At 37.4% G+C, this 27813-nt stretch overlaps 1 protein-coding gene across 1 annotated transcript; it reads left to right on the forward strand.

The window, feature by feature from the left end:
• Window positions 1–4257: 4257 nt before the first annotated feature.
• LOC138715174 (uncharacterized) lies at window positions 4258–27639 on the forward strand. The gene is made up of 5 exons (XM_069847745.1): window positions 4258–4339; window positions 17832–18140; window positions 20757–20876; window positions 22294–22488; window positions 27254–27639. Exons 2-5 carry the CDS (start codon window positions 17847–17849, stop codon window positions 27500–27502), a joined length of 858 nt encoding a protein of 285 aa, XP_069703846.1. The 5' UTR covers window positions 4258–4339; window positions 17832–17846; the 3' UTR covers window positions 27503–27639.
• Window positions 27640–27813: the final 174 nt, after the last annotated feature.

A 27813-nucleotide genomic window follows, 5' to 3' on the forward strand; every position in this document is an offset into this window, starting at 1 on the left:
GGTGTTCTTGAGGCCGCGAGGAGTTGAAAGCTGCCGCAACGTGGGCAAGAAGAGAGGGGGCACCTATTATCGGGGCGGCGCGCCGTGTGTGAAGCAACCGGTCATGGTGGTATAATTCTATCTGTTCATTACAGCAATTTATACTTACAGTGTAGTGTTGGTCAGGGTTCTCAAGTTATAAGGCGATTACAACTCTTGCGTGCAGTCACAACCAAGCGAGAGAGAGTGGGAGACAGCAAATGTTCGAGAATTAATTACTACTGCTACTACCACTACCAACACATTATTATTGCCACTACTACCAACACCATTACTACTACAACCCCCGCTATTAGTCTATCACCACAACTACCACAATCTCACTATTTAGTATTACCACCAAAATTACTACTACAACTCCCACTGCCACTACTATTACTACTACCACTACCATCACTATCACAACTACCACCAATCTCACTATTTGGTATTACCACCAAAATTACTACTACAACCCCCGCTGCCACTATTACCACTACTACCATTAAAACAACAACCGCCACTATCACCACAACTACCACCACCACTGCTACAAGACCCGCTGCCACTACTGTCACTATTTACCACTACATCACTATCACCATAACTACTACCACCACCACCACCACCACCACCGCTACTACTACCAACCCCCGCTGCCAGTACTGCCACTATTACAACTACCATCAATATCACCACAACTACCACCACCACTACTCTACCCCCGCTGTCACTAAAATGCCACTACTACCACTAAAACAACAACCGTCACTACCACCACAACTATCACCACTACTACTACATTCTCCATTGCCACTACTGCTACTATTACCACTACCATCACTATCACCACAACTATCACCACCACTACTCTACCCCCGCTGCCACTACTGCCACTAAAACAACAACCGTCACTATCACCACTACTACAATCTCCATTCCCACTACTGCTACTATTACCACTACCATCACTATCACCACAACTATCACCACCACTACTCTACCACTACTGCCACTAAAACAACAACCGTCACTATTACCACAACTACCAACACCACTACTACTACTCCCGCTATCACTATTGCCACTACTACCACTAAAACAACAACCGTCACTATCATCATAACTACCACCACCACTACTACTACCTTCGCTGCCACTACTGCTACACTATTTTACTTGTATTACTGCAAATTGTATCAGCTTCTTTTGTTTCTGGCTAAGTGGAAGAGAAGGTCTGATGGCCGTATCTTTGCCAGAATAAATAAATATTATTATTATTATTATTATTATTATTATTATTATTATTATTATTATTATTATTATTATAAATATCCACCACCACTACTACTACCACTACTACCATTATCACGATCACTATCACTACTACTGCTACTACTACCACCACTACCATTATCATAACTACCACCACCGCTGAGACATCACAGGAGAGTCACAAGACAACAAAGACCCAATCCTGTGGACGGAAGATAAATTTTTTCCATTGCCAACGCCAGGGATCGAGCCCCGGACCGTTTGGTTGGAAATCGCAAGCGATATCCATATAGCCACAACGGTGGCTAAATTCTAAATAGGCCTATAGCATACCAGTAGTAAATATTAGAGGTTATTGTTGTTGTTTAGTCAACTGTCCGAAGACAGGTCTGAACCTTACAAATGATGCCAACAAGACACCATTATGAGGTAACTAGGCCAGGAGATAATGGCGTAGGATGGCCAGTCCCTTTCCCCCTCCATCGCCTATTAGCTACATTTACACTAATCAGACTTCAGATGCGTACAAACAATTGTTCTTCCTCTGGCACATAACAAGCGAGATGTACTGCCTGATAATAGATGTACATATCAGCCAGAACTCAATCAGAGGTATAGTGGTTATAATGACAAGAAGTGCAGCGAGTTCAGGACTATCAGCCTGATATCGCACTCGGCGAAGATTCTTCTGCGAATACTAAATTGACGTTTATATTCTAAGGTGGAAGAACAGTTGGAAGAAGAGCAGTTTGGCTTCAGTAAGGGAAAAGGTACGAGAGATGCAATTGGACTGCTACAACACAATTGGCGAAAGATACTTAGAGAAGAATAAAGAAGTGTATATAGTATTTGTGTATTTAGAAAAGGCGTTTGACAGAGTGGATTGGAAGAAACTGATGGGGATCCTGAAGAAAATTGGTGTGGATTGAAAAGATAGGAGACTGATCAGTAATGTTATATGAAACGAGTCAAAGTCAGGATAGGAGAAGAAATGTCAGAAGGAAGTGAAATAAGAAGAGGAATACGTCAAGGATGTCCTTTATCACCTATTCTATTCAACATAACTTGGAGGATTTAGTGAAGAATTGTTTTCAGAACATGGGAGAAGTGATAGCAGGAGGAAGAAGAATAAAATGCGTAAGATTTGCTGATGATATGGCGTTGTTAGCAGAAGAGGGGATGATACTAAGGGATATGCTACTGGAGCTAAATAACAGCTGCGAGCAGCATCGAATGAAGATAAATGCAAATAAGACGAAGACCATGGTCATAGGAAGAGAAATGAAGAAAGTAAACTTGCGAATTCTAAATGAAGCAGTAGAACAAATTGACAGCTTCAAATACTTGGGGTGTACTATAAGCAGTAACATGAGCTGCTGCCAGGAAGTCAAAAGGAAGACAGCAATGGGGAAGGAAACTTTTACTAGAGAAAGGAGCATATTGTGCTGGCCTCTGGAAAAATAACTAAGGAAGAAACTAGTGAAGTGTGTAATGTAGCATTGTATGGGGCAGAAACATGGACATTACCGTTACGACGAAGTGAAGAGAAACGACTAGAAGCATTTTAAATGTGGATATGGAGAAGAATGAAGCGTGCGAAATGGACAGACAGAAAAAAAACGAAGCTGTGTTTGAAAGAGTGGGTGAAGAAAAATGATGCTGAAACTGATCAAGAAGAGAAAAAGGAATTGGTTGGATCACTGGCCGAGAAGAAATGCCCACTTAATGGAAGAAATGGTGAACGAGAAAAGAGTTCGGGGCAGAAGAAGAATCAGATGATAGACGACATTAAGATGAAGGATCATATGAGGAGACAAAGAGGAAGGCAGAAAATAGGAAAGATTGGAGAAAACTGGGTTTATAATGAAAGACCTGCCCATGGACAGGACACTATGCATGAATGAAATCCAAATTCCTAATACGAAATTTGTGGAAAAAATACAATTTCAGGGCGGATTTTCTCGAAATTTTAATTTATGAGCTTCAGATTGCAGTAAGCACTAATTCACTTAAAGATCTTAAATAAGGATCTAGTATAAAGAATGTAAAATTGAATTATGTTTTATAGTCCCTTATTGTCCTTATTGTTTATAGTCCCATTTCTTGAACACGTAGACCACTGGATTATTTCGACGACAATTTTAAATGCAGATAATATTTTCCTTATCATCCTCGATCGGTCCTTTTTTTGATTGTACGCGTTTTAATGTCTATGGTGTTTATAATCTGTGAGTATACCAGTAGGCCGTTATTATTGTTGAGTTCCTGTTTCTATTGCGTGTTGTAGATAGCTGTGTTCACATAACTGATTTTAGATTTTGATTAATGTTTATGATATTGGTGATTGAGGCGGTGATGAATCATGGTATATAAATTTCAAAACCTGCATTTGCCTTTGTGGCTGAGGGAAACCATGAAAAATCCCAGTCAGACTGGTCGACCATGGGGTTTGAACCCGGCACCTCCCGATTGTGAGTCTCAAACACTACCGTCTGAGCCAACTCGTTCAATCGTGCTATTGTTTGGGCTCTCATTTAATTATTTTGGTTGGGTCACTGGCTGTGAATAAACTGTCCACTGAAGGATTTGCTGCAAGGAATGATGAACGGGAGAATAGATATTAGATGATAAACTACATTAAGATACATGGATCATATGCGGAGCTAAAGAGGAAAGCAGAGAGAAGAGGAAAGATTGGAGAAAGCTGAATTTGCACTGAAATACCTGCCCTTGGACAGAAAACTATGAAGAATGAAGATAATTATTATTTTAGAAAATCATTATTTATCTATTTTTTCTGCGTGTTACTTGCATTGCTATTTATTATTTTCGGATGTTAATTCTAATCCTTCTCTTATGGCCTGCAAGTTACGAAGTTTACATCCTTGGCGTTAAATAAATACCCGTATGAGCGGTGTAGAAGCCAATAATTGAAACTGCCTGTTTTACGTCACGAACGCTGTTACCCGGCTACCGAAGCGTGTAACATTCTGGGTTGTGTGAAATCTTAAGTACCGGAACCGAAATATCTACTAAAACATTGTAGGTGAGTCAAAGGATTTCTCTACTTACGGAAGTGAAACATTATTTAATCCTCGACAACGAGAAAAAATATACGATTATATTTTATTAGTTGACCGAAATAGGGCTACAGCAAATGCTCTTGTGAAATTTGTTTCACAAAGAGAAATGAACGGGAGTTGAGGTTGCTTTAAAACACATTTCAAGTTCTCTTTATATCTCTTTAATTTAATTTACTTTAATTTTTATTTAATTTAGTTTTTATTTAATCTTCTAGTTCCGTTGTCTTCTCATTGTTCTCCTTCTATCCCTCCAGATGAATTGTCTCCCCCTTGTATCCTTGTATTCTTCCAGTTTAATTTTGCGTAGCACTGGTATTAATAATTATGTTGAACTGTTTTCAATGCAGTGTTGCTCCAAACATAGATCTTAAACGTTGAGCACTAATAGTAATAATTTATTATACAAGTTCGTGAAGTGGGTAGTATTTTGACAGGAGTGTAGGTTTGAGAAATGAGACTTGCCGAGTTCCTCAAATACACGATTGTCAAAATACAACTTCACGAATGTGTACCATACAATGTTTTTTCTTGGATAGTCTAAAATAATTACTTCACGCACACTTTGCTTACTTCACGCACTGGTATTAGGGGAGAGTAGCCCAAAACGATCCGTGCGGGTATAATGATCCACATGATTTTCTGCTGGAATTAGTGGCGCCTTCTGTCGGAAAACCAGTGAACTCGTTCGAGAAGATAAAGGTAGCCATTCTGAGTTAGTTGCATGGTGATCGTACAACGCGTTTCGAAGTTACAAGAAGAAAACTGTTTTTGCTCAATCTGATCTAAGGTAAGGATCATATTTATAATCTCATATCTTCTAACAGTCAATTCAGTTTTAAATATGCATTATTTTCCTCAATTGGGGACATGTTTATGTACATGTAAGAACATTTGTGAATGATTGTTTTATGTAACATGGCGTGATGACGTGATGTTGAAGGTCAAAATATGGAGTTGGGCAAAATGATCCCTGATGGATCGTTTTGCCCTCAGTAATGACCAGCAATACCGTTCACATAGAGAGGATCTTGGGAATGTTTCTCCCATATTTAGTTATAGGTCAAAGTGAAAACTTCTACAAAATAATAAATCTTATAAAAGTAATTAAAAATATATTACCTGATTATAATATTTATAGTCTAGGCTGAGTTTCGCCCTTAATGCTTTTTTTTATTTTAGAAATTCTTGTACATCACATTAAATCAAATTTCGGTGAGATTTCCAGGTATTACACAAAAAAGGTATTCTACTAAATGCATACAAGTTATTTTTGGAAATACCTCGCATAAAAAATTGAAAATTGGCACAGTTTTAAAAAATTATAAAACTAATAAAATAATTAAAATCTTGGAAAACGCCAAAACATCTAAACTGTATTATCATGAAAATTATCTCTCCATTGATTTGGCTGTTAGAATTTTTATTCCGAGTATTAATAGGAGACACTGTACGCCAATATATTGTTAATTTAAGAATATAATAATCCCAGTTATAAAAAAATTATTGTTTATTATATTTCAAAATTTCTGCGCGCAGGCCTGGTGCCACTTTTTTGCGGTTAAGCCTAATTTCAATATTTGTTTTAGGTTGAAAATGGTTCAGAATTATAAGAGGAAGAGTGACAGACAAAATTGGGATGCAAATAACATGCAAAAGGCCATAGAAGCTGTCAATGGAGGTATGGCTTTAAGAACTGCAAGTCGACAGTTTGACGTGCCCAGAATGGCTCTAAAGAGACGAATTAACAACAAAAATGTATTTGCAACAGATGCTAAGAAATGTCTTGGGAGTAAGAAATGTGTTTTTACCCAAGAGCAAGAAAAGGAGCTAATCGATCATATTCTGAATATGGAAAGTAGGTTGTATGGTCTAACTGCTCACGATGTGCGTAGTTTGGCTTATCAGCTTGCAGAGAAAAATAATATTCACCACCCGTTTTCTCAAAACGAACAAGCAGCTGGAAAGGACTGGCTTGTGGGTTTCCGTAAAAGACATCCTGAAATTTCTTTAAGGAACCCAGAACCGACATCTGCAGCAAGGGCTAGAGCTTTCAACAAACCGGTAGTCTCAAAATTTTTTTCAATATTGAATGTATTGAATGGCGAGGGGCAGTTTCCACCTCATCGCATATTTAATGTTGATGAGACATCAGTCAGCACAGTTCCAGGGAGGTGCTCGAAAATAATGGCTAAGAGAGGAAGAAAGCAAGTTGGGCGGGTCACTTCAGCTGAGCGTGGAGATTCAACTACAGCTGTGGTCTGCATGTCTGCTGGTGGGAACTTCATCCCTCCCATGCTCATATTTTCTCGTCAGAGAATGAAGCAGGAGCTCATGGATGGTGCACCACCTGGTTCAATTTATGCTTGCAATGAATCAGGATGGATGAGGCAAGATGTATTCTGTTCATGGTTTGACCATTTCCTGCTGCATACTAAGCCATCAAAAGATGATCCCGCACTTCTTATTCTTGATGGACATTTGTCCCATACCAAAAATTTAGAGGTCATTGAAAGGGCAAGAGCTAATCACGTTACTATACTGTGCCTGCCACCTCATTGTACTCATCGTTTGCAGCCGCTAGACGTTGGTGTTATGTTTCCACTGAAGGCATATCATGATCAAGCACTTCAGAAATGGATGAACAATCATCCTGGAAGAGTTGTTACCGTATTCCAGATTGCACAAATATTTTGTGAATCCTATTTGAAAGCGTGCACTCAAGTGAATGCAATCAGCGGATTCCGGAAAACTGGGATAGTTCCTTACAACCCAGATGTTTTCAACGATGCAGATTTTGTAGCAGCGAAAACAACGGAGCAACCAGAAGGCAATGAAGAATTAAACGTTGAAAGAACTTCAGATGATGGCAATATTAGACCTTCGTCCACTTCTAATGAACAAATTCTTCCATCAACCTCCAATGACAAGGTTATTCCATCTTCCACTAATGGCAATTGCCTTCCATCAACCTCACAATCTATCCATATTGAACCTGTTAGCCCTCCCAGAACAAGCACCTCTTTCACTCACGGACCAGAAGAAATTTCTCCTTTACCTAAACAGGCAGATAAAAGATCAAAGAGAAAACGAAAAAGTACAGGAAATGTTGTTTTGACTAGTAGCCCATACAAGAATGAGCTATTGAACGAACAAAATAGGAAACAACGCCGAATTGAAACCATAGAGGCCAGACAAAAGCAAAGAAACATTGCACATAAAGGAAAATTAAGCACCAAACAGAAAGGGAAATCACCAAGTTCTCGAATTAAAGTGAATGATCAAAATGGTGATGGTGATGGTGATGGCAGTGAAACGGAGTGCATTTTTTGTTCGGAGACTTTTTCGAGTTCTAGCAAAGGCGAAGGTTGGATAAGATGCTGCAAGTGCCTAAAATGGGCACATGACGAATGTGCAGGTGTCGACGAGACCACTGATGAATATGTATGTGACATTTGCGCCTAAAATACCACTTTGAAAGAGATTCTGCAGTATTGAGAGACCAATAAACTTGGTTCTATGTTTGTAACCCCACTGTAATTCATTCTGTGTGAAAATATTTGTATTTCAGTGCTAATTAAATTAAGGATCGTTTTGCCTGACATGAAGGGTAAAATGATCCTTTTTCATGAAAATGATTTATATGTTTTGTCATTTTCATTATGTGAGTGTTTAATGTGAAAATTACACATATTGTAAAGGGATATATGATGCATATATTCAGGTTATAAATTCACAATTTTGTTAATATATTTAGAACTTTAAGCCTATTTTATCTTAGAGGGATCATTTTGGGCTACTCTCCCCTACTTCACGCACACTATGCTCATTCCACGCACTGGTGTTGAAAAGGCTCACTTCACACACTGCTAACAGTGCGTGAAATTGCACTTCACGCACAATGGTAGAAAAAATTATTATATACATTTTTTATGCTACTTGGCGAGTCATATACAAACATTGCCCTATAAACTCTCGACGCTAAAGCTGGTGGCGTCTTCTGGAGTTCCTAGTTTGTAGGATATACGAATACAATATATACAAAACTTACCAGACCAGTGTATAGGTATAAAATATGAGCTGATAGGTGTAATATTATAAAGAGTATTCTAACAGTTGGTTTCATTGGCTCCCCCGGAAATTTAGGAGTAATGGTACAAACGTCTATAATACTATGTAGTATGACGCGGCAACTTAGTCTTATAAATTACACAAAGTGCTTTCCAGCTTGAATACCTACTTCTTTATCCATTAGCTTCCTCTCGCTTCATACTTAATATAATGCCAGAAGAAGATGAACTGGCAATGTCCTCAATAATTGTCGCTTTCCAACACAATATTCTCTTAATTTAACATACATACGGTCAAGTTGTGGATATTTTCTTTATAATTTTGTCATATCATATATAATAATAATAATAATAATAATAATAATATAATTAGGCAATTTTCCAGTTCCGGCTTCACAGTTGTCTCCAGCGTTTCCTGGGTCGTCCTCGATCTCTTCTTCACCTCAGCTTACAGTTTAAGGTTACTTTGGGAAGTCTATTTTCTTCCATTTTCAATAAATGTTCCAATTTCAGTCCAATTTCGTCTATTGTCCATGATTTTATTACCTACTGATTCATTGTTCAATTCTTCTCTTATTTCATCATTCCTTATTCTGTCCAATCTTGTACTGCCTTTAATACTTCTGAGAAATCTCATTTCTGCCGATTTAATTATACTTATTTGTCTTTGAGTTGGTACCCAAGTTTCGCTGTCATAAACCAATGTATTATTATTATCATTATTATTATTATTATTATTATTATTATTATTATTATTATTATTATTATTAAGCCTACATAAAAATATTAATACAATATGTCAACATAAAAGAATTTATTTGTAAATCACTCTGTAAAATGGTCCTCACATCCTGCATGAAGAAATCGTCCCAGGTTAAGACACATGCGAGTTTCATCGTAATTCACTTTCAAAAATTGTGACATTGGAACAGGGATGAAAGAACAATATCGAATTCCGCTCTTGCTCAAAAGGTACCCAATTCTCTTGTCTATATATTCAGCGCATTAAAAAAAAATTAATGTTCGATGCCCAGCAAGGAAGTAGAAGTTTATATCGCGTTCATAGGGACTCTTGTAGGGTATAGTTGTCCTGTGTTTTCGTAAGTGGTGACACCACATAAACAAGGAGTTCCGCTAAGTGTGAATGTTTCATTGAAATCATTAGATTTCGTGACATTTCACGATTAAATATCATTCATTTTCTACATTACCTTGTTGATACTTGTGTTTTTTTGCGAACACAATTAAGTTTTCAAACATTTCGCATATTTCGTTAACGCTAGAAAATCACATCCCTAATTCCTGAAGTGCTCATTATACTCGAACTGCTCAGTTGTTGGGGCAGCCAAACGTAACGGGCTTATACCAATACCTATTTCAGTTCCAGCACATGATGGAATAGACCAGGCCTGGGCACTAATAACAGAATTGAGGTACTGCAGATTTCCCCTTAACTTCCCACTCCTCCTTCCCCGGCTGAGACGAGCACACAGGAAGGTAAACTTTGTTCAGTGGCGGATTGTGTAAGGCTTTTACTTTTGGCTCTTGCTGATCGCCTGAAATCCATTACTGTGCGTTTGTTTATAATGCAGTGTAAGCGAAAAGGACATGGGTGAGGGTTTTTGAGTTCCGTTTCACTTACCCTTTGTGCCAAGGGCTGGAATAGACAGCCTGCTTTCTGGCCCTTACGGTAGACTTTTACAAGTATAAGAAATCTGTCCCTCAATGGCATGGCTCCAGGCAAGACTCATCAGTCGTTTCTCAAAGATATCAAAATTGTTTAGGTAGTACAAGGATCTGTATGATCGTCTTACTAACTCAGCTGGTAGAGCACTGGCTTACGATGACTGTGGACCCTGATTTGAATCTCGGTGATGGCAACAGACAAAGCCAAGGTTTCTGAGGGTTTTATCGGGGTCCTCCCGCCTCCCTTTATTATTTCACCGTAACTCTCCATATAAATATTCATTATCATGGAATAGCATTAACCAAAACGATGTCGATGTATTATAGTATTGTGATTGGCGTACAGATGGCGTCATTCTAAGGAGGCATGAGAGTCCGTGGATTAGAAGGCATAATAGGCAACGAGCTAGAAGTAACTTCTAGTTCGTTGCATAATAGGCCTGCACTTTCTGGCTAGGGGGTGAAAGAACAGTCTAGTGGAATTTCACCGAAACCTTAAGCCTACGTCGTTAAATCGACAGAGGGCACAACATAGATGAGTCTCAGTACCGTCAAGTGGGGCAACATTAGCCGACTTTTACCGTGCAGTGTAGTTTAAAGTGCTGTATTTTTTTGAAGTTAATTTGACATTGCTAATTTTCACCGCTGGGGTTCCTAAGACGTCAGTCAGTATTATACTGCAATCACAGACATGTTACTGGATTTTAAATGTTACTATTGTCTTTTTTTTAAATATTTAGGCTAATGTTGCCATGAAGTGGGGCAACTTTAATCCAGTCAAAATATATCACCGTAATCAAGACTTTAACACGTCTTGAGGCAAAGTAACCCCAATTTTGGGTACCTCCATGTTACAGAAAGACTAAATAAAAAGGCAAAACTATTACAATCACTTAGTTTCTTATTTATGCAATGAAAATAATTATATTACAGAAATTGAGAAAAATATCATTAAAAATTATGAGATTTGTATGTCATCTAGCTGGCATACTCATTTAAGAAAAAAAAAACATTATTATATCAACTGAGGTACAAAAACCAAACTCCTTTTTCCAATCATTTTTGGTGGTTCAATTTTTTGTTTTAGGTCACACTAATTTTAAGTTAGAATGTACTTCTCGTTTGGCCACTTCCACGATTTCTTCGTCTTCATCATGTAGTACACAGTTACGCCTGATTCTTCATTTGACAGGAGTTTTACCACACGTCCAGGATACAATTCCATCTCGTATTGTACGATGACAAAATCCATTTCTTACAGTGTCTCTTTCAAATTGTGAGACAAGTAATGATCTCTTACATCAGTCCCTGTAGATTCCTCTGAACTGATGTCAAATTGAAAATCTTCAGTGTTGTTAACGTATATACTGATCTCTGTCATTTTCAGAAAATGTGCAGCAATCACATTTTATTCTTCCGGGGTGAATATTATTCGACATCCAGAACTCTTCTGATGTTTGCCTTTCAATTTTAGATTAATTGAGGACCGTTTTTGCAAAACTTGCTAACTGAAAAAACTATATTTTACAGGAGAGACAAAACACTGCAATAAGCAAATTTTGCTGTATCTCTCACTTATAGCAGAAAGCAAGTTTTAAAAACACGATCACACTTTGACGCACTACAATGAAGAGAAATAACCAAATTTTACTCAGACGCTTTGAACATCATGTAGAGGCCTGCTTTATTTTAACGAATCCATCAAAATCTCAATTTTGAAAATTTTGCATTTAGCAAGTTTTGCAAAAACGGTCCTCAATTATACTTCTGGGAATTCCGTAATATTGTGAAGCAGTCCTCTATATTCTTAGTCCTGTCCTGATGTCCTGTAGGCATTGTTCAAGATGCTGCTTTGTATAATTTGCATATGTGGGGGCCCCAATTGTCTTAATATGTGTTCTTGGCATTATTTTTACATGACAAGTCGCATAAAAAGAACGAAATAAGCAATAAATTACGTTGCGGATTAATATTTTAACTAATATAAACACGTTAAAATTGATGAGGTAACTCTAGCCTAGGGCTAAAATACCCCAGAAATCAATTGAAAAGACATCACTTTGTTTGGGATGAAATTACGCCAACAAGGGAAAACATAAAAGCCAAACATAGTTTTCTACCTATTCCGCACATATTTACTTATAAGTTAAGATCATCATCTCCGCACTACAGCCACACATGGGCCTTGGCGTCCTCAACAATTCTTTTCCATGTTTGTCTTTCTTGTGCCTTCCTCCTCCAATTTCTCACTCCCAATGCCACCAAGTCATCTGTCACGCTATCAAACCATCTGAGCTTAGGTCTTCCCTTTTTCCTTATCCCTCCAGTTTCATTAAAAAGCAGCTTTTTGGCTATTTCGTCTTCGCTCATTCTCATGAGATGACCAAGCCATCTTATCCTTTCTGCTTTTATAATCGCCACTATATCCGGTTCTTCATATAACTGATATAATTCCTGGTTAAACCTTCTTCTTCACATTCCTCCCTCATTAATCGCTCCATATATTCTTAAGATCTTTCTTTCGAAAGTTCCCAGAGAATTGTCCTCTCTTTCTGTCAGGGTCCAAGTCTCCGCTCCATAAAACAACACCGGTCTTATCATTGTTTTATAAATTTTAGTATAAGTTAAGATACTTGTCTAATTTTTATCACTTAATTTGTGGTCTGGACACAAAGAAGTTTGCAGAGAGTAAATTGATATGATCTAACAGCTGATATAGTAATGAGTGTGCTGCGTTAATCTTAAAATGCATTGATTATGTGCATAATATCACCATCTACAGTCCAATTAAACAAATATTTGATTATCTGAAGTCGGGTGCCAGATATAAAAATTCAAATCTTATATTTTCTTTGAGCCAAAGTTATATCGAAAGAGCTAAAGTTGGCCCAGGTGACGGTATCTTTAAAAAAGCAGTTCGGACGTTAAAAAACATTCCTACCTAAAGAAGTGGTAACTGGTAAGGCACAATAAGCCCATTCAAAGCTGCGTGGTGGCCTTCGACGTGATAAAAATGGATGGGTATGAGTGATCTAAGTGGGTGTAGTCACTCACTATGAATGAATTAATACTTATTGTTTAAAAGTGTTCTATACACTTACAGTATTTGTAACGCAATTTTTTTTTGCATATGCTCTAACATCAGTTCTTAAATTATTTAATTATGAATAAACCTTAACATTCCCAAAATCTTTATTCAATCTACGTAATTTGCCCATGTCTCCTAGGGCTCCAGTCTTACTTCCGCTTTAACCTTCCTTGCCCCCTCTCCTTATTTCCTTGTCCAAAGTCAATAAATGTTGATATCAACGGTACTGCAATAGGCATTGTGTCGAGTTATAATATAGCCTGCCGGTTGTCACTTACTTTTAGTCTTCTTTTTCCTCTTTCTAGTCAGCAACATTGCAATCTAAACTTGTCTAACATGATCATGCAATTCATTAGAATATTGAGCACTTGTACAGCTGTCAAAAGAAAAAGTGGCCGCTCTCCTGGAACAAAGTTCCCTTCGGGTATCTTCGCTATAATTCGGAGACAGGCGATGTTACATGTTGTTGGACCACGTTGCCTGATATCTACAGTTATAATTGAAGTATTCTCTCTGTGATTCGATAGCGTAATGGTAGCGTTCAGGCCTCTTATTCATGAGTTCCTGCGTTCGACTACAACCTCGTGCTTTTTATGTTCTTTTTTGTTATGTTTTTGAGAGAGACAAACTATACATAATGGCTCCTTTCTCTTTTACGATTATTTTAGTAAATAACATCAGGTTCATTAATATATTATGCCATGACTTTATCATTATGATATTGTGGCTGCAAATGGAAAGAAAAAAGATTTTATTCTCAATAAAAATATCTTTCGTGACATAAACAAAACAAATTTACTGGCGTCGGCCTTAAAACATTCAAACAATTAAGCGTTCAAAAAACAAAACAAAAAGCCACAATTCAATATTTAGTCTATCTTCCTCTTATCTCGATCATCTTGCAGTCGAGTGGGCATGGAATCAACTAGTCTTTGCAAATAGCGACTGTTCTTAGACACGATATTCCAGGCATTCTGAACATACCCACATACATAAGTGTTCTGTCCATGGGCAGGTCTTTCATTGCAAACCCAGCAATCTAAAATCTTTCCTATTTTCTGCCTTCCTCTTAGTCTCCGCATATGATCCACATATCCTAATGTCGTCTATTATTATTTTCAACCAGAGACCCAACCAATTCCTTTTTCTCTTTCTAATCAGTTTCAGCATCATTCTTTCTTCACTCACTTTTTCAAACAATTTTATTTCTTATTCTGTCTGTCCACTTCACACGCACCGTTCTTCACCACAGCCACATTTCAAATGCTTCAATTCGTTTCTCTTCATTTCGTCGTAATGTCCATGTTCCTTCCCCATACAATGCCACACTCCACACAAAGCACTTCACTAGTCTCTTCCTTAGTTCTTTTTCCAGAGGTCCGCAGAAGATCCTTCTTCTTCTATTAAAAGCTTCCTTTGTTCATGTTTGCAGCTTTTCTTGGGAAGGATAGGCCTAAATGCGGTAACATCCCGTTGCTTTCCGCGCACCACTATCTCTTTCGCATCTTATTAAATTCCAGGGGACCCAAGCATGGAGATGAGGAGAGTGGATTTGACTAATTGGGCCCTCCGGACTTCACCGAAAGTCACGGCAAGGGTTAAATATTAATTCTATCAGGATCTTTGACCCGATCAGAGACCGGGAAATCTCAATTAGCCTTTGCCCCCCGCATCCTGGACTAGCTTATACGAATTATCAGAAAATCTTAGAGTGTGATTGGGCCAATTTTTCCGAAAATGTTTCCACACTTTTACCCTCGTAGCTCAGCGGACGAACGTCGAAATTTAGATGTCAACGTCTCAGGTTCAATTCCTCGTTACTCCTTTTCATTTTATTGTGGTTCAAGATAGTATAATGTAACAATACAAGAAGAAAAACTAATACCAGTATTATGCAACTGGATTTTTCCAAACCTAATATTAAATTTATGTTATTTATATCGCTAAAGAACGATTGCAATATAAATAACTTGAATATTATTTATACAGTATCACTAAAGAACGATAACACAATATAAATAATAAATATCGGTTTGTTTAATTAATATAAGATATTATATAATACTTATTTAATTATCTAAATAAAATAACCTATTTTACAAAGAAAGATGGTTATTTGTGTTATAATAATTACTTACATCAAATATAGATTATTTATATTGCGAAAGAACAATAACAATATAAATAACTTGAATATTATTTTATAATGCTAATGAAGGAAAACAGAATATAAATGATAACTTGAATATTATCTATATCGCTAAAGAACGATAACAATATAAAAAACGTGAATATTATTCATATCGGAATTTCACAGATTTATTACAGATATATTTAAGAAATTGTAGAAGGATAGTAATTAGTAACAGTGTCCTATTTATTCTTCTTGGAGCCAAATTTGTAACTTTTAAAAGTGTGGTTATTATGTTGAAGTGTATGTGTTGTAACGGATGCTTGATTTGTTATATATGTGAGTCAGTTATGTGATGCTTGATGTCGTCGCAATGTCGTAATTATAGTTTGATTGTGTTTGTATGACTATTGTGTATTAATTTATGATGTATGGTACGGAAGGCTGCGTATTTGTGTTATAGAAGTGTTACGTATGTGTGTTGTTAATGTTTTTGTATGTTTCAAATTGATACCTGATATTTATTTTGCAATCGCAGTGCCTAATTTACGGTTTGTTTATGTTTTGTTTACATCGCGTAAGCTAATTTAATTTTCTTTTCTATTTCTCTTTATGCTTATCTTTTTTGTGTATGAAACTATAGCCCTAACATACATATGTAAAATAGGGCTAACCACCATTGGAGATACAATAATAATAAGTGTTATTCATATCGTTATAAAACGATAACAAAATACAAATGATGACTTGAATTTTATTCATATCTCTAAAGAACGATAACAAAATATAAATAACGTGATATCCATAAAGAACGATAACTGAATATAAATGATAATTTGAATAGCATTTACATCGCTAAAGAACGATTAAAAAATAAAATGAAAACTTGAAGAAGGCCCGAACCCACAACCTATGAATCATTAAACAAGCACTCTACCGCTGGCCTACGAGGCGCAGACATGGAACACTTTCATAGTTCGGGAACTGCTTGTACAAGCACATGCATCGTGTAACATCGCCGCGACCCGAAGTGGACTTTGAAAATATTCACTGTTCACGAGTGCGGCCACTTTTTTTTTTTTTTTTGACAGCTGTACATGGACAAGCCGAAATTCAGAGAAGACTACAAACTAAATGCATTCACAAATACTACACTGAAAAAAATTGACAGGTGCATTGCTTTACTGTTCTTCATATCTTTACGTAGAACTACGTGGGTGTAATCACCTATTGACAGGTGCATAGCTTTACTGTTCTTCATATCTTTACGTAGAACTACGTGGGTGTAATCAACTATTGACAGGTGCATATCCTTACTGTTCTTCATATCTTTACGTAGAACTACGTGGGTGTAATCACCTATTGACAGGTGCATAGCTTTACTGTTCTTCATATCTTTACGTAGAACTACGTGGGTGTAATCACCTATTGACAGGTGCATAGCTTTACTGTGCTTCATATCTTTACGTAGAACTATGTGTGGGTGTAATCACTTGTTGATAGATGTACAGATTAACTATGCTGCATTTATTATGTATACATAGAACTATATATGGGTGGTGTAAGAAGTGAAACAAGGAGAATATAAGGATATCGAGGAGACAAAGAGGCTACAAGGAGAACAAGAAGGTAAACAGAAGGGGAACAATAGATATACAAAGAGAAAAAGGGGAATATATGACAACAAGGTGAACACAAAAAGAACAATTGAAAGACAAGGGGTACAAGTGGAAGATATAGAACCATGGGAATAGAAGGAGAACAAGGGGAATAGAATAACAAGGGGAAGAACATGAAAGCAAGAGAGAGGCAATGAGAACTAGGAGAAGACAAGGATAATAAGGATAATTTAAGAAAAAGTGTAATACAAGGAGAACAGAAGGAATAGAAGGAGAACCAAGGGGAAGACAAGGAGAACAAGGGGAATACAAGAATAACAAGGAGAATACAAGGAGAACAAGAGAAATGCAAAGAGAATAATGGGGAGACAAGGAGGAAAAGTGTAACACAAGAAGGAAAGGGGAACATAAAGAGAACAAGGGAAATACAAACAGAACGGGAAGACACGAAAAACAAGGGAGGGGGTTGCATTTTTATAGGCCTATGACTGTTGTCCACACCTGTGGAGTAACGGTTAGCACGTCTGGCCGCGAAATCAGGTGGCCCGAGTTCGATTTCCGCTCGGAGCAAGTTGCTTGGTTGAGGTTTTTTCCGGGGTTTTCCCTCAACCCAATATGAGCAAATGCTGGGTAACTTTCGGTGCTGGACCCCGGACACATTTCACCGGCATTATCACCTTCATCTCATTCAGACGCTAAATAACCTAAGATGTTGATAAAGCGTCGTAAAATAACCTACTAAATTAAAAATAAAAATATACAACTGTTCATTCCCGAGTTACGTCCCACCATACCTATTAGGAGAAAGCTACAGTTCTATGTCAAAGGCACTACAAGGTCTGTTTCACCACTAATATTGTGCAGTTAGATGAAGCAGAGATGGCCGAAGGGTTTGCACGGAAGCTGGTGTGCTTTCTATACATAAACCCGAGTCCGGAAAGCTTGGACGAAGACGTAGCACAGAAACCTATCCCCAGGGCCGTGCTGGAAAGCGTGGTGCAGTCACTGGACCCGACGGAGCCGTGGCAGATCACCGAGACCGGATGCGGCTTCATCGCCGCGTTTTCCTCCGAAAGCGACGCCGAGCGTTTGCTACACGTGGACCTCGCCGTGGCGCTGGAAGGCCCGGTGCAGATCGCCCGCTTCTCCTCCTGTGACGCTCGCTATCGACACGTAGGTATAGATAGGAGCACTTCATGTGTAGGCCTACATTTACAGCCGGTTTCACTAACCAGGTTCAAGACAAATATAAAATATTTAACCATTATCAAAGGGAATACAGTCAACTCCGGATATAGTTAACCTCTGCGGACTTGCATATTTCCTTCACTATATCCGAGGTTCACTAAATCCGAAGTGTCTCTCCTCTAACCTTAAATAAGAGGAATGAATGAATGAAATTGTGAACAAGAAAATAAAATATTATACAGTAATTTAAATATTTCATTTTTGTGGAAAGGTTTACACTATATACTGTAATTTAAACTATGCTGTCGACCCACGTCCACTTACGAAAGACCACGTTCAATGTCATAATATTCGCCTTATCTTCCAAAGAAAACACTTTACGCTTCGACATTTTTATACAGTCCACTGACTGTTCGAACATTAGAAACAGACTGATCAGGTAGAAATGACAAAAGCGGTTATGGTGTGACTACGTACCCAGGCTTGGAATTTCCCGGGTCACTTAATGGAAACTGGAAGAGGGTTGATGGAGTTCGAAAGCCATCGGAATCTTAGCTGCATTTTTATGCTCTAGGCATAATGTCCGTCTCCTTTTAATAAAAGAAGGCAATTTCATTTTCCGTTGTTTTGATGCTGTCATAATGGAAATGTTTCTAAGAACAAAAAGCAACCCTTTGACGGCGGAGGATTAGAAATAACAGTAGAGTAGTGTGCCTGAGAACAGAATGGCAACCCTTCGACAGTGGAGTGAGGCAAGGTCGTCACGCGTTGACTGGATTCACAGTACAGCTCATTGTCTAGGAATCACTAATCCTACCTTTGTCCTTTGGCTAAAGAAGTAAGAAACTTTGAATGTTGTTCTCAACACAATCTTTCAGTGTTATACAAGAAGGTCTGACTTCAAATAAGAATTTGTCAGGATATTACTCTTGTAACTCCAATTTTTTAGGTTCACTACAACCGAAGCGAGGGTTCACTATAAACGGAAATATTAATGTTCTTTTTAATGTATGCAGGTCGGGACCTACGATTTAGGTTCACTATAGCCGAATGTTCACTATAACCGAATTCACTATATCCAGAGTTGACTGTATTTTCATTTCATCTACGTTTGTAGGACTTACCTTTAGCAATCGTCAAATTTGAAGAAGACACTTGAGCTCGTCAAGTGAGTTGATTGTGATGGAGTCGTTGAAAATTTGAAGTAGGTCTAGTCTGAGGTAGTGTCGTTAAATAATCGATAAAAATGTATCCCTGTTACCAAAAATATCGCTTTGGCAATGTCATGTGTTGTCTGTGCACAGCGATTTGTTTTAAATTATGGCAGAATTTCTTTCATATTCAGTATTTACTTGCCAATTCATCCGAAAAAGATAGAATTGAAAATATAATAATTTTTAGTAAAACATTGATAGGTTTTTAGCCTATTTGAAGTGAAGACACAATGATGACTCAATACAAATCAAAGGTAGAGATTTTTTGTGTAATGTTTTGTATTACATAGAATAAATTTAAATGTAAAATGGAATGGATCATATTAAGAAAATAATTATTTCATAAAGAGCATTTTATTATAATATTTCTACTTTTCATTGCAATAATTTTAGTCCAAGTTTCTACCTCTGCGGCAGATTAATCTATATCTTTGATTTGTATTGGATCACCATTGTGTCTTCACTTCAAATAAAAACCTATCAACATTTTACTAAAAATTATTATACTTTCAATTCTATCATTCTCGGATGAATTGGCCAGGAAATACTGAATATGAAAGAAATCCTAGCAAAGTTTAAAAGAAATCGCTGTGCACAGACAACACACAAGACATCACCAAATCGATATTTTTGGTAGCAGGGATACATTTTTATCGGTTATTTAACGACACTACCTCAAACTATGCCTACATGTTATTTAGCGTTCATGGAATGGGTGATAGCGAGATAAGGTCAAGAATTCGCCGTGGAATTACTTGACATTTGCCTTAAAGTTGGGTAAAACCTCGGAAAATACCAAATCAGATAATCAGCCCAAGTGGTAATAGAACCCACGCCCGAATCCGGCTCCGGATTATAAAGCACACTTGATACTGCCTAAGCTACACTGGTGACTAATACAGACGAAATCGCTGTGAAACTAGCGCTAAGGTAGATCCAGTTATTTCTGAAGTAAAAGTCGTTGAATTTATAAGGGATTTTTTGTGGAGATTAGTTGATCTTATATGCAAGGCATAACAAAAGCCTACACTAACCAAACCTAACCTGCACAGATTTGTATATGCATGGTGTAGGCCTATAAGCGGAGTAAGAAGGAAACTGTCTCAGCGCTAGTTTAGCCGAAATCGCTGCAGACAGACAGCGTGACCAAAACGACGTTTCTGGTAACGTGTTTAAAACGTGTACTTCCGTGAGAATCTGGAAATTTATTTTTTGAATCATCACAACACGCGTTATGATTGGTGAAATGAGAAAGTGACCTTGTAGGATAAGCTATGTAGGCCTATTGCGAGACATTGGCAAGGATAAATATGTTTAACAAAGATTTAATAATAATAATAATAATAATAATAATAATAATAATAATAATAATAATATCTCATTGCAGGCAGTGCTTCTGCGTGACGTGCCATCGGCTATTCCACTTCAGGATATTTCCGAAGCTCTCTGCAAACAAGACATTGCTGTGGGTAGTGTGGAGCGAGTAAAGCAACATGTGAGGGTAGAAGTAAGATCCAGCAACCCTTTTTAGAACTATAATATAAAAATACGGTATGACCACAGTCTAGTATAAAGTCACGAAACTCAATACGTAGTAATTATGCATTCATAGATAGTTGCTAACCACTAGGATCGCTACTATCGCCTCATTACAGACAATGCGAAATAGTAGCCTACCTGCACAGTCTATTGTTTCTAGTACCCTCATAAATTCAAGCTTCGTGACTGTATATACTAGACTGTGATATGATTCTAAAATATTGTATTGCAGGAACGATCGTTTTTGGTTATCGGCGTGAAAAGAAAAGTACAGTAACTTAATGGGCAATCGGCGCAGCTCAAAGTCAAAGCTTCTTCATATATCGCCACTCTAAATGGCGCCTTCCACCATCACGGTGCTAATAAAACATTGGTTTAATTTAAAAGAAAGCATTCACGTCTGAAGCGTAACTAATTTAGTGTGGCCGTCAATGACCGACCCTCGCCACCAGTCGCTCGACATCGCTGTATGGTTCATTCAAACCAGTGCAGTGCAGTGGTATTCATTACGCGACTCTCAAAGACATTTATTGCGGCTCTTGAACTAATAGGCCTATTACTATTTTTTTCTGAGAATAATTTTTTTATTTCTGTAATAATGTACAACTGGATAGAACTTTCCTTGCTCTGCATCATTACTGCCAGGGAAGGTTTTCAACGAGGGAAGATGTATCGCTATCATTTTAAGTTTGTCAGAAAAAACTACAAATATTCCAAAATCAAGTTATATTAGAGATCATGCTCAACTTTTTTCCTTAAGAAAAAAAATATAATTAAAATAAAAACAAATATTCGCATTAGGAATCTAATAAATTAATCAATGATTGTGAGTAGATAACCATACTTAATTTACTCATCAAAATGTAATATCAAAATAGTCGTCCTAAAATAATTGTCAAAAAATGAAAAAATAATAATTTAATCAGAAGTTCGTGTACCCTGAAGTTACGGTCTTGCAAACCAAAATTACTTCTGTGCCATTCATTAATCAGAAAGATGCGAATATAGTATTATATTGTTCAAAATCTTAATTCTGTACTTCCATATAAACTGTCTACATTTAAGAGTAGTAAATGAAATTTGTTTACAACTGTAACTTTGGCAGAAATTCAATGACCTTTCTATAAGCCTATTTTTTGTCGAAAATGACATCAATATTGTTGTTGTTTAGTCAACTATCCAAAAAAAGGTTTCAACCTCTCATTAGGCAACTAAGCCAGGAGATAATGGGGTAGACTGCCAGTTCCTTTGCCCCTCGAAAGCTTACATCGCTGATTGGATATATATATATATATATATATATATATATATATATTACACTAATCAGACTTCAGATGAATCAATATTAAAAAGTACATATGTCTGTATTCTTTTCTTTATTATAGGTATTAGATGCATCCCAGTATCAGTCGCTTTTATTTCAAGGTCTCGATTTCTTTGGGGCAACTCGATTTACGGCAATGCCAGAGAAGTGGTGGCGCGGAGGAAATAATTACGGAACATCTGGAAACATTGGAATGAACTGTGAAAATCAGAGAGAGAACGACCAAAATTACATTCTGCAATGCTACCGCTGTCAGGTAGTATACATTATATACGTAACTCGTTTAGGTGATTTTAAAGCTAGGCTACGATGGAAAGATATGTCATGGAAGAGAGAGGAGCAAATGTCCGATTTAAGTTTCTTTATGGGTTAGATGGGTTAAATGAGGGGAAAGCTAAATGACATTAATCCGAGGTAAGTGACAATGTTAGTGGGTTAGTTGATGGGATTATTTAAGTGATATGAGGCTGGGGAATTGTATGACATCATACCTTTCCATTGTATCTTTAAAATTTCCCTCGTTTAAAAATATAACCTATAAGAAATATTCCTTTACCAAACTAAGTAATATTCTTCATACATAAATAAATACATATTATATAGTACGCAATAAAAAGCATGCTTAAACACTTGGAAATGTGTAATCAAATAGGTCTACTCACATTCGAAGTTATTCATCGCAAAATCTATACTTATTCAACATCACATCTAGTGTTGACTTTCTGCTCTCCACTTGGAAACTAAATGACCTGCGCATTTTGATCGTCGATTGGTAAGACATAGGAAGGAATGCATGACCTACTTCATTTTTATGTAGCTTCGAATCAATGCAACGATCATAGCAATCTCTATTCGACATGATCCCTATGGGACCGGAGTATTAATACATTGCCGAAATAAATACTAATAGTACACAGCTATTAGAAAGCGATACTTTATCCCTATGCCTGGGGATTTAAACCTTACAAATTATCTGTTAATATTACAGCTCATCATGACTGATGTTACTGAGATTGCTACTTTTCATTAGTGAATTATTACAACAAATATAACTAGATTTTATTAATTGTAATTACGTGAAAATTTAATGCTCATTCGAAATAAATAACTAGGAGAAATTAAAGTTTCAATATAATAATGTACGATAATATATATAATATGTATTTATTTATTTACTATTATCATTAGGCTTATTATTATTATTATTATTATTATTATTATTATTATTATTATTATTATTATTATTATTATTATTATTATTTCTTGTATATGCTGCCCATCCAAGCGTTCCGTAGTCCGAGTCCCAGTGTAAGCAATGGAAGAAATTTATCTTCCACCTACAGAACTGGATGGTTATACCAGCGAATAGGGATTATAAAGAATGGACACTGAGCGAATTTTCCTTTGTTTTGTTTCTCTGTGCGCCAGCGTTTAGTTCCACTTTCAAGCGCTAGAGGTTAGTGTAATCGAGCATACGCTAAGATAATAATTGAGAATACAGTTGAGACACAGGATCCAAACATCGCCTACCTTATTGCATAATCCAGTAACGCTTTGCTTCAAATAAATTCAAGTTAACAGCTTTTTCTTATTTCTCAGTGACAAACTAGTTGTAATAATAATATTTTATATTTCAGATATAATAAATTATATTATAAAATAATATAATACATTATAAAATTAAGTATCGAATTCGTTTAATATTTGTATATAATATAATATAAGTATATGGTTTTACTTCTCGTAAGAGTTTTGTTTTTCCATTTTCAGCGCTATCAAATCATTACATATTTTAATTGTTGTTGGGGTCAACTTCTCAACTCTTATTATAAAGGCACTCTAGAGTCTAGACATTACAGTTAATGACGGATTTATTATTTTATGGATCCAATTTATTTTATTTGAGTACATAATGTACAGTACCTAGATGTATTAATTATATGTGTTATATTTCCGCTGTGTCGACTGCTAGCTGGTGTGATGTCAGCGCCAACTCTAGGGAGAAAGCAGAATCTCACGCTTCAGCTGGCTTGAAGGTCATTGAAATCAGTCCGGCTACATCAAAGGTACCGACGCGAAGTGTCCGTTCTTTATAATCCCTATTCACTGGTTATACATTGTCTTGTGATTGTCCTGTAATGCCTCTGCGGTGGCCCTGCGTTGTGCCAATTCCATATTCAGGGAGTCCCGCAGATATAGATGTCTAGTGGCTTCAGAGACAATACCCCACTCCACTACACCGCATGGGTCTGTAAGTCGTACTACAGGGAAGATAAAAGGATAAGAAAGAAAAGAAAGAAAGATAGGACAAAAGAGAGGAAGAAAGAAAGAATATGTTAGTCATCCTTGAGTTGCAAACATATCTTTAAATCATATGCGTTGTTGAGGGGATGCAAAAGATGAACATGCACCCTCTAAGTCAGCGGTCGTCAGCACAGAGGACCCTGGGGCTAGCATCTTTTACCCGCGGAGAACACAGTGTACATGGTGCACTCGTAGCTGCTAGCGGGTATGCTCTCTACCTCTTCCTGCTGCACGACGGGGCACTCGGGACCGCTCCTCTTACCTTTTGCACATTTCAGCGAGTGCTGACGACCAATGCTCTAAGTAGACTGCCACACTTCCAAAGCTTTTGTTGAGAAGAATCAAATTAGACGAAAATCATAACTACTGGAAAAGTATTTGCTTAGGCTATCAGTTTCAATTATATTTTATTTATAATTAGTGAACTATAACAGTTTTTAAATTCGAGAGTCAGAGAACTTCATGATTCATTATGTAAGAATTCAACGTTGATGGGATAGGCAATTGGAGTGTGTCAACCCAAAACTCGCTCAGTTTATTTGGCCATTTTTATGATTTATACAGATCTGACTCAAGGCGTTCATAAATTGTTTCAGGCATCACGCACAACACACTAGTGGACACACAATGCTTGCTTTTCGTCGTTGAAATTCTGTAACTCGAAGCGTTTGTATTTTAGTTTAGGGCCTAAGTAAGATTGAAAACAGCTAAAATAATAAATAGACATAGGTTCGGTGGACTAACTGATACATTAATTCATACGATGCGTCTGAGTGAAGAAACAAATGAGGATAGTTCATGGGTGATGTGTTCACCTATTATTTGGGTTGCCTAAGCAAAAATGAACGGCTTAAATCAGACACCATATATGATTATGGCAAAGCAAGCTTTTAATAGAAAGAGGAGCATCTTCTACGGACTTCTGGAAAAAGAACTAAGGAAGGGACTGGTGAAGTGCTTAATTTTTATTTTATTGGGTTATTTTACGACGCTTTATCAACATCTAGGTTATTTAGCATCTGAATGAAATGAAGGTGATAATGCTGGTGAAATGAGTCCGGGGTCCAGCCCCGAAAGTTACCCAGCATTTGTTCGTATTGGGTTGAGGGAAAACCCCGGAAAAAACCTCAACCAGGTAACTTGCCCCGACCGGGAATCGAACCCGGGCCAGTGAAGTGCTTAATGTGGAAGTGTGTCTTTGTATGGGGCAGAAACATGGGCATTACTATGAAATGAAGAAAAACGACTAGAAGCATTTGAAATGTGGATATGGAGTGCGTGAAATGGGCAGACAGAATAAGAAATGAAGCTGTGTTGGAAAGAGCGGTGAAGAAAGCATGATGCTGAAACTGGTCAGAAAGAAAAAAAGGAATGGATTGGAAAGAAACTGCCTACTGAAGGATGCACTGGAAGGAATGGTGAACGAGAGAAGAGTTCGGGGCAGAAGAAGATATATCAGATGATAGACGACATTAAGGTATATGGATCATATTGGGAGACTAAGAGGAAGATAGAAAATATGAAAGACTGGAGAATGCTGGGTTTTCAGTTAAAGATCTATCCTTAGGCAGAAAGCTATGAATGAATGATTTTTTAGACCTCTATCGTTAAACTTCTTTTCTTCGAAAACAACGCCAATCCTTGTCTAAAAGTTTGTGTTATTGTGCATATCACTTGAACACTAGCTCCGTCTGTAGATCGGTGGATAAAAAACTAGTCCAGTCCTTTCATAAAAATGGACTTGCTTTCCTCTTCTTTAGTTGAGTACTCCTTATGCATCCCATCTACAGATTCTAATGACGCAGTTGTTAAAAAAATAAATACGGTACACATCTTAACAACATGCGTATCAAAAGAAAACAATTTAGCAAAAGCCTGGAAATGATAGATTAAGGTCATAGCAGACACATGATCTTGAGGTGGAAGAATAATAATGTTAATAATTATTCTAAATTATATCAATTTTACGTCAGCGGTACTTATACTGTACACCGGTATACATGTTCCCTGTTTCACAAAACCGATACTGATTGCAATACGTGATTCTGAAAATAAAAGCAGGAAATTTTCAAGAACATAATTTCGAAGCCACTAAAAATATCAAAATTTACTGATAACTGTAACGTATGGAATGCCGCGTCTGCGGCTCAGTGCTAGCGTACTGGCGTACCGGTTCGATCCCCGGTCAGTTTGTGATGGAATTTGTGGTTGCAGAGTGCTTTCTCGGTTACTCCCGTTTCTCTTTTTCATTCCACCAACATACTCCATCTACACCTCATTTAATCTATAATCTGAAATAGTCTAAAAGTAGGCTTTGGTGAAGTCTTCGGGGTAGTACGAGTTTCCGATGTGATGTAGGAAGGACTTAGAGCTCGGGGTCCTTCCCATCTGTCAGCGTCGACTGATCAGAAAGGCCTTGGGGCTCCGAGCCCCTGGGACTTATCACCCTATCCGTCCGTTAAAAATGAACCCTGACTAATTGGGGCTGAAACAGAATGGTCCACCTGTCAGCGTCGGATTCACGAATGTCACCTAGGCCACCTGTAGGATATGGACAATAATCGCAATAGACCCTATAGGGCTCACAATAGACCAAATCATGCCCAAGTGTACGGATCCGTCCCGGGCCCTACTCTTTCGTAAAACAAAGCCAAGCCAGCTGGAATGTGTGAAATATAAATTCAGTGCCCTTTATTAATGCCAGTTTCACTGTACAGGGTTTCTGGCATGTGGCAGCCAACTGCCGCCATCTGCCTCGGTGCGTACGGTGTGGAGAGCCCCACAATGTTGAATTCTGTCCTCGTCCACGACACGATCCAGTGTGTTGCCACTGCGCGGGTCCACATCATGCTGGCTACAAGCGGTGCCCTGTGCGCTTACAACTGCTCAACGCCACCCCTGTAAATATCACACTCTCTTCAGCTCGTGTTCCAAGAAGCAAGCAACTGTGGACTGGCAGCCTATAACTATTCACAACCTTGGCCTTCACGAAAAACAAGACATACTGCAGACAAGTGTATCGATATTTTAAAATCTGTACTGTTAAATATTGTGGATAAGGTAAAATTCATACCACTATAATTGTAATATTAAATAATGTTCATTCAGCAATATCAGCAAAAGTTCCTTTAATTTATTTAAATACGGATCTGATACTAGAAACTCAGAGTTAATATGCCTAACATATTTTATAATATTTTTATTTATTACTAGCTGAAAGCACCCGGCGTTGCCCGGGTTTTCCTTTCTGTTTCTACTTTTAATTAAACTGGTTGTT

This window comes from Periplaneta americana, chromosome 15, assembly GCF_040183065.1.
Source record: "Periplaneta americana isolate PAMFEO1 chromosome 15, P.americana_PAMFEO1_priV1, whole genome shotgun sequence".
NCBI lineage: Eukaryota > Metazoa > Arthropoda > Insecta > Blattodea > Blattidae > Periplaneta > Periplaneta americana.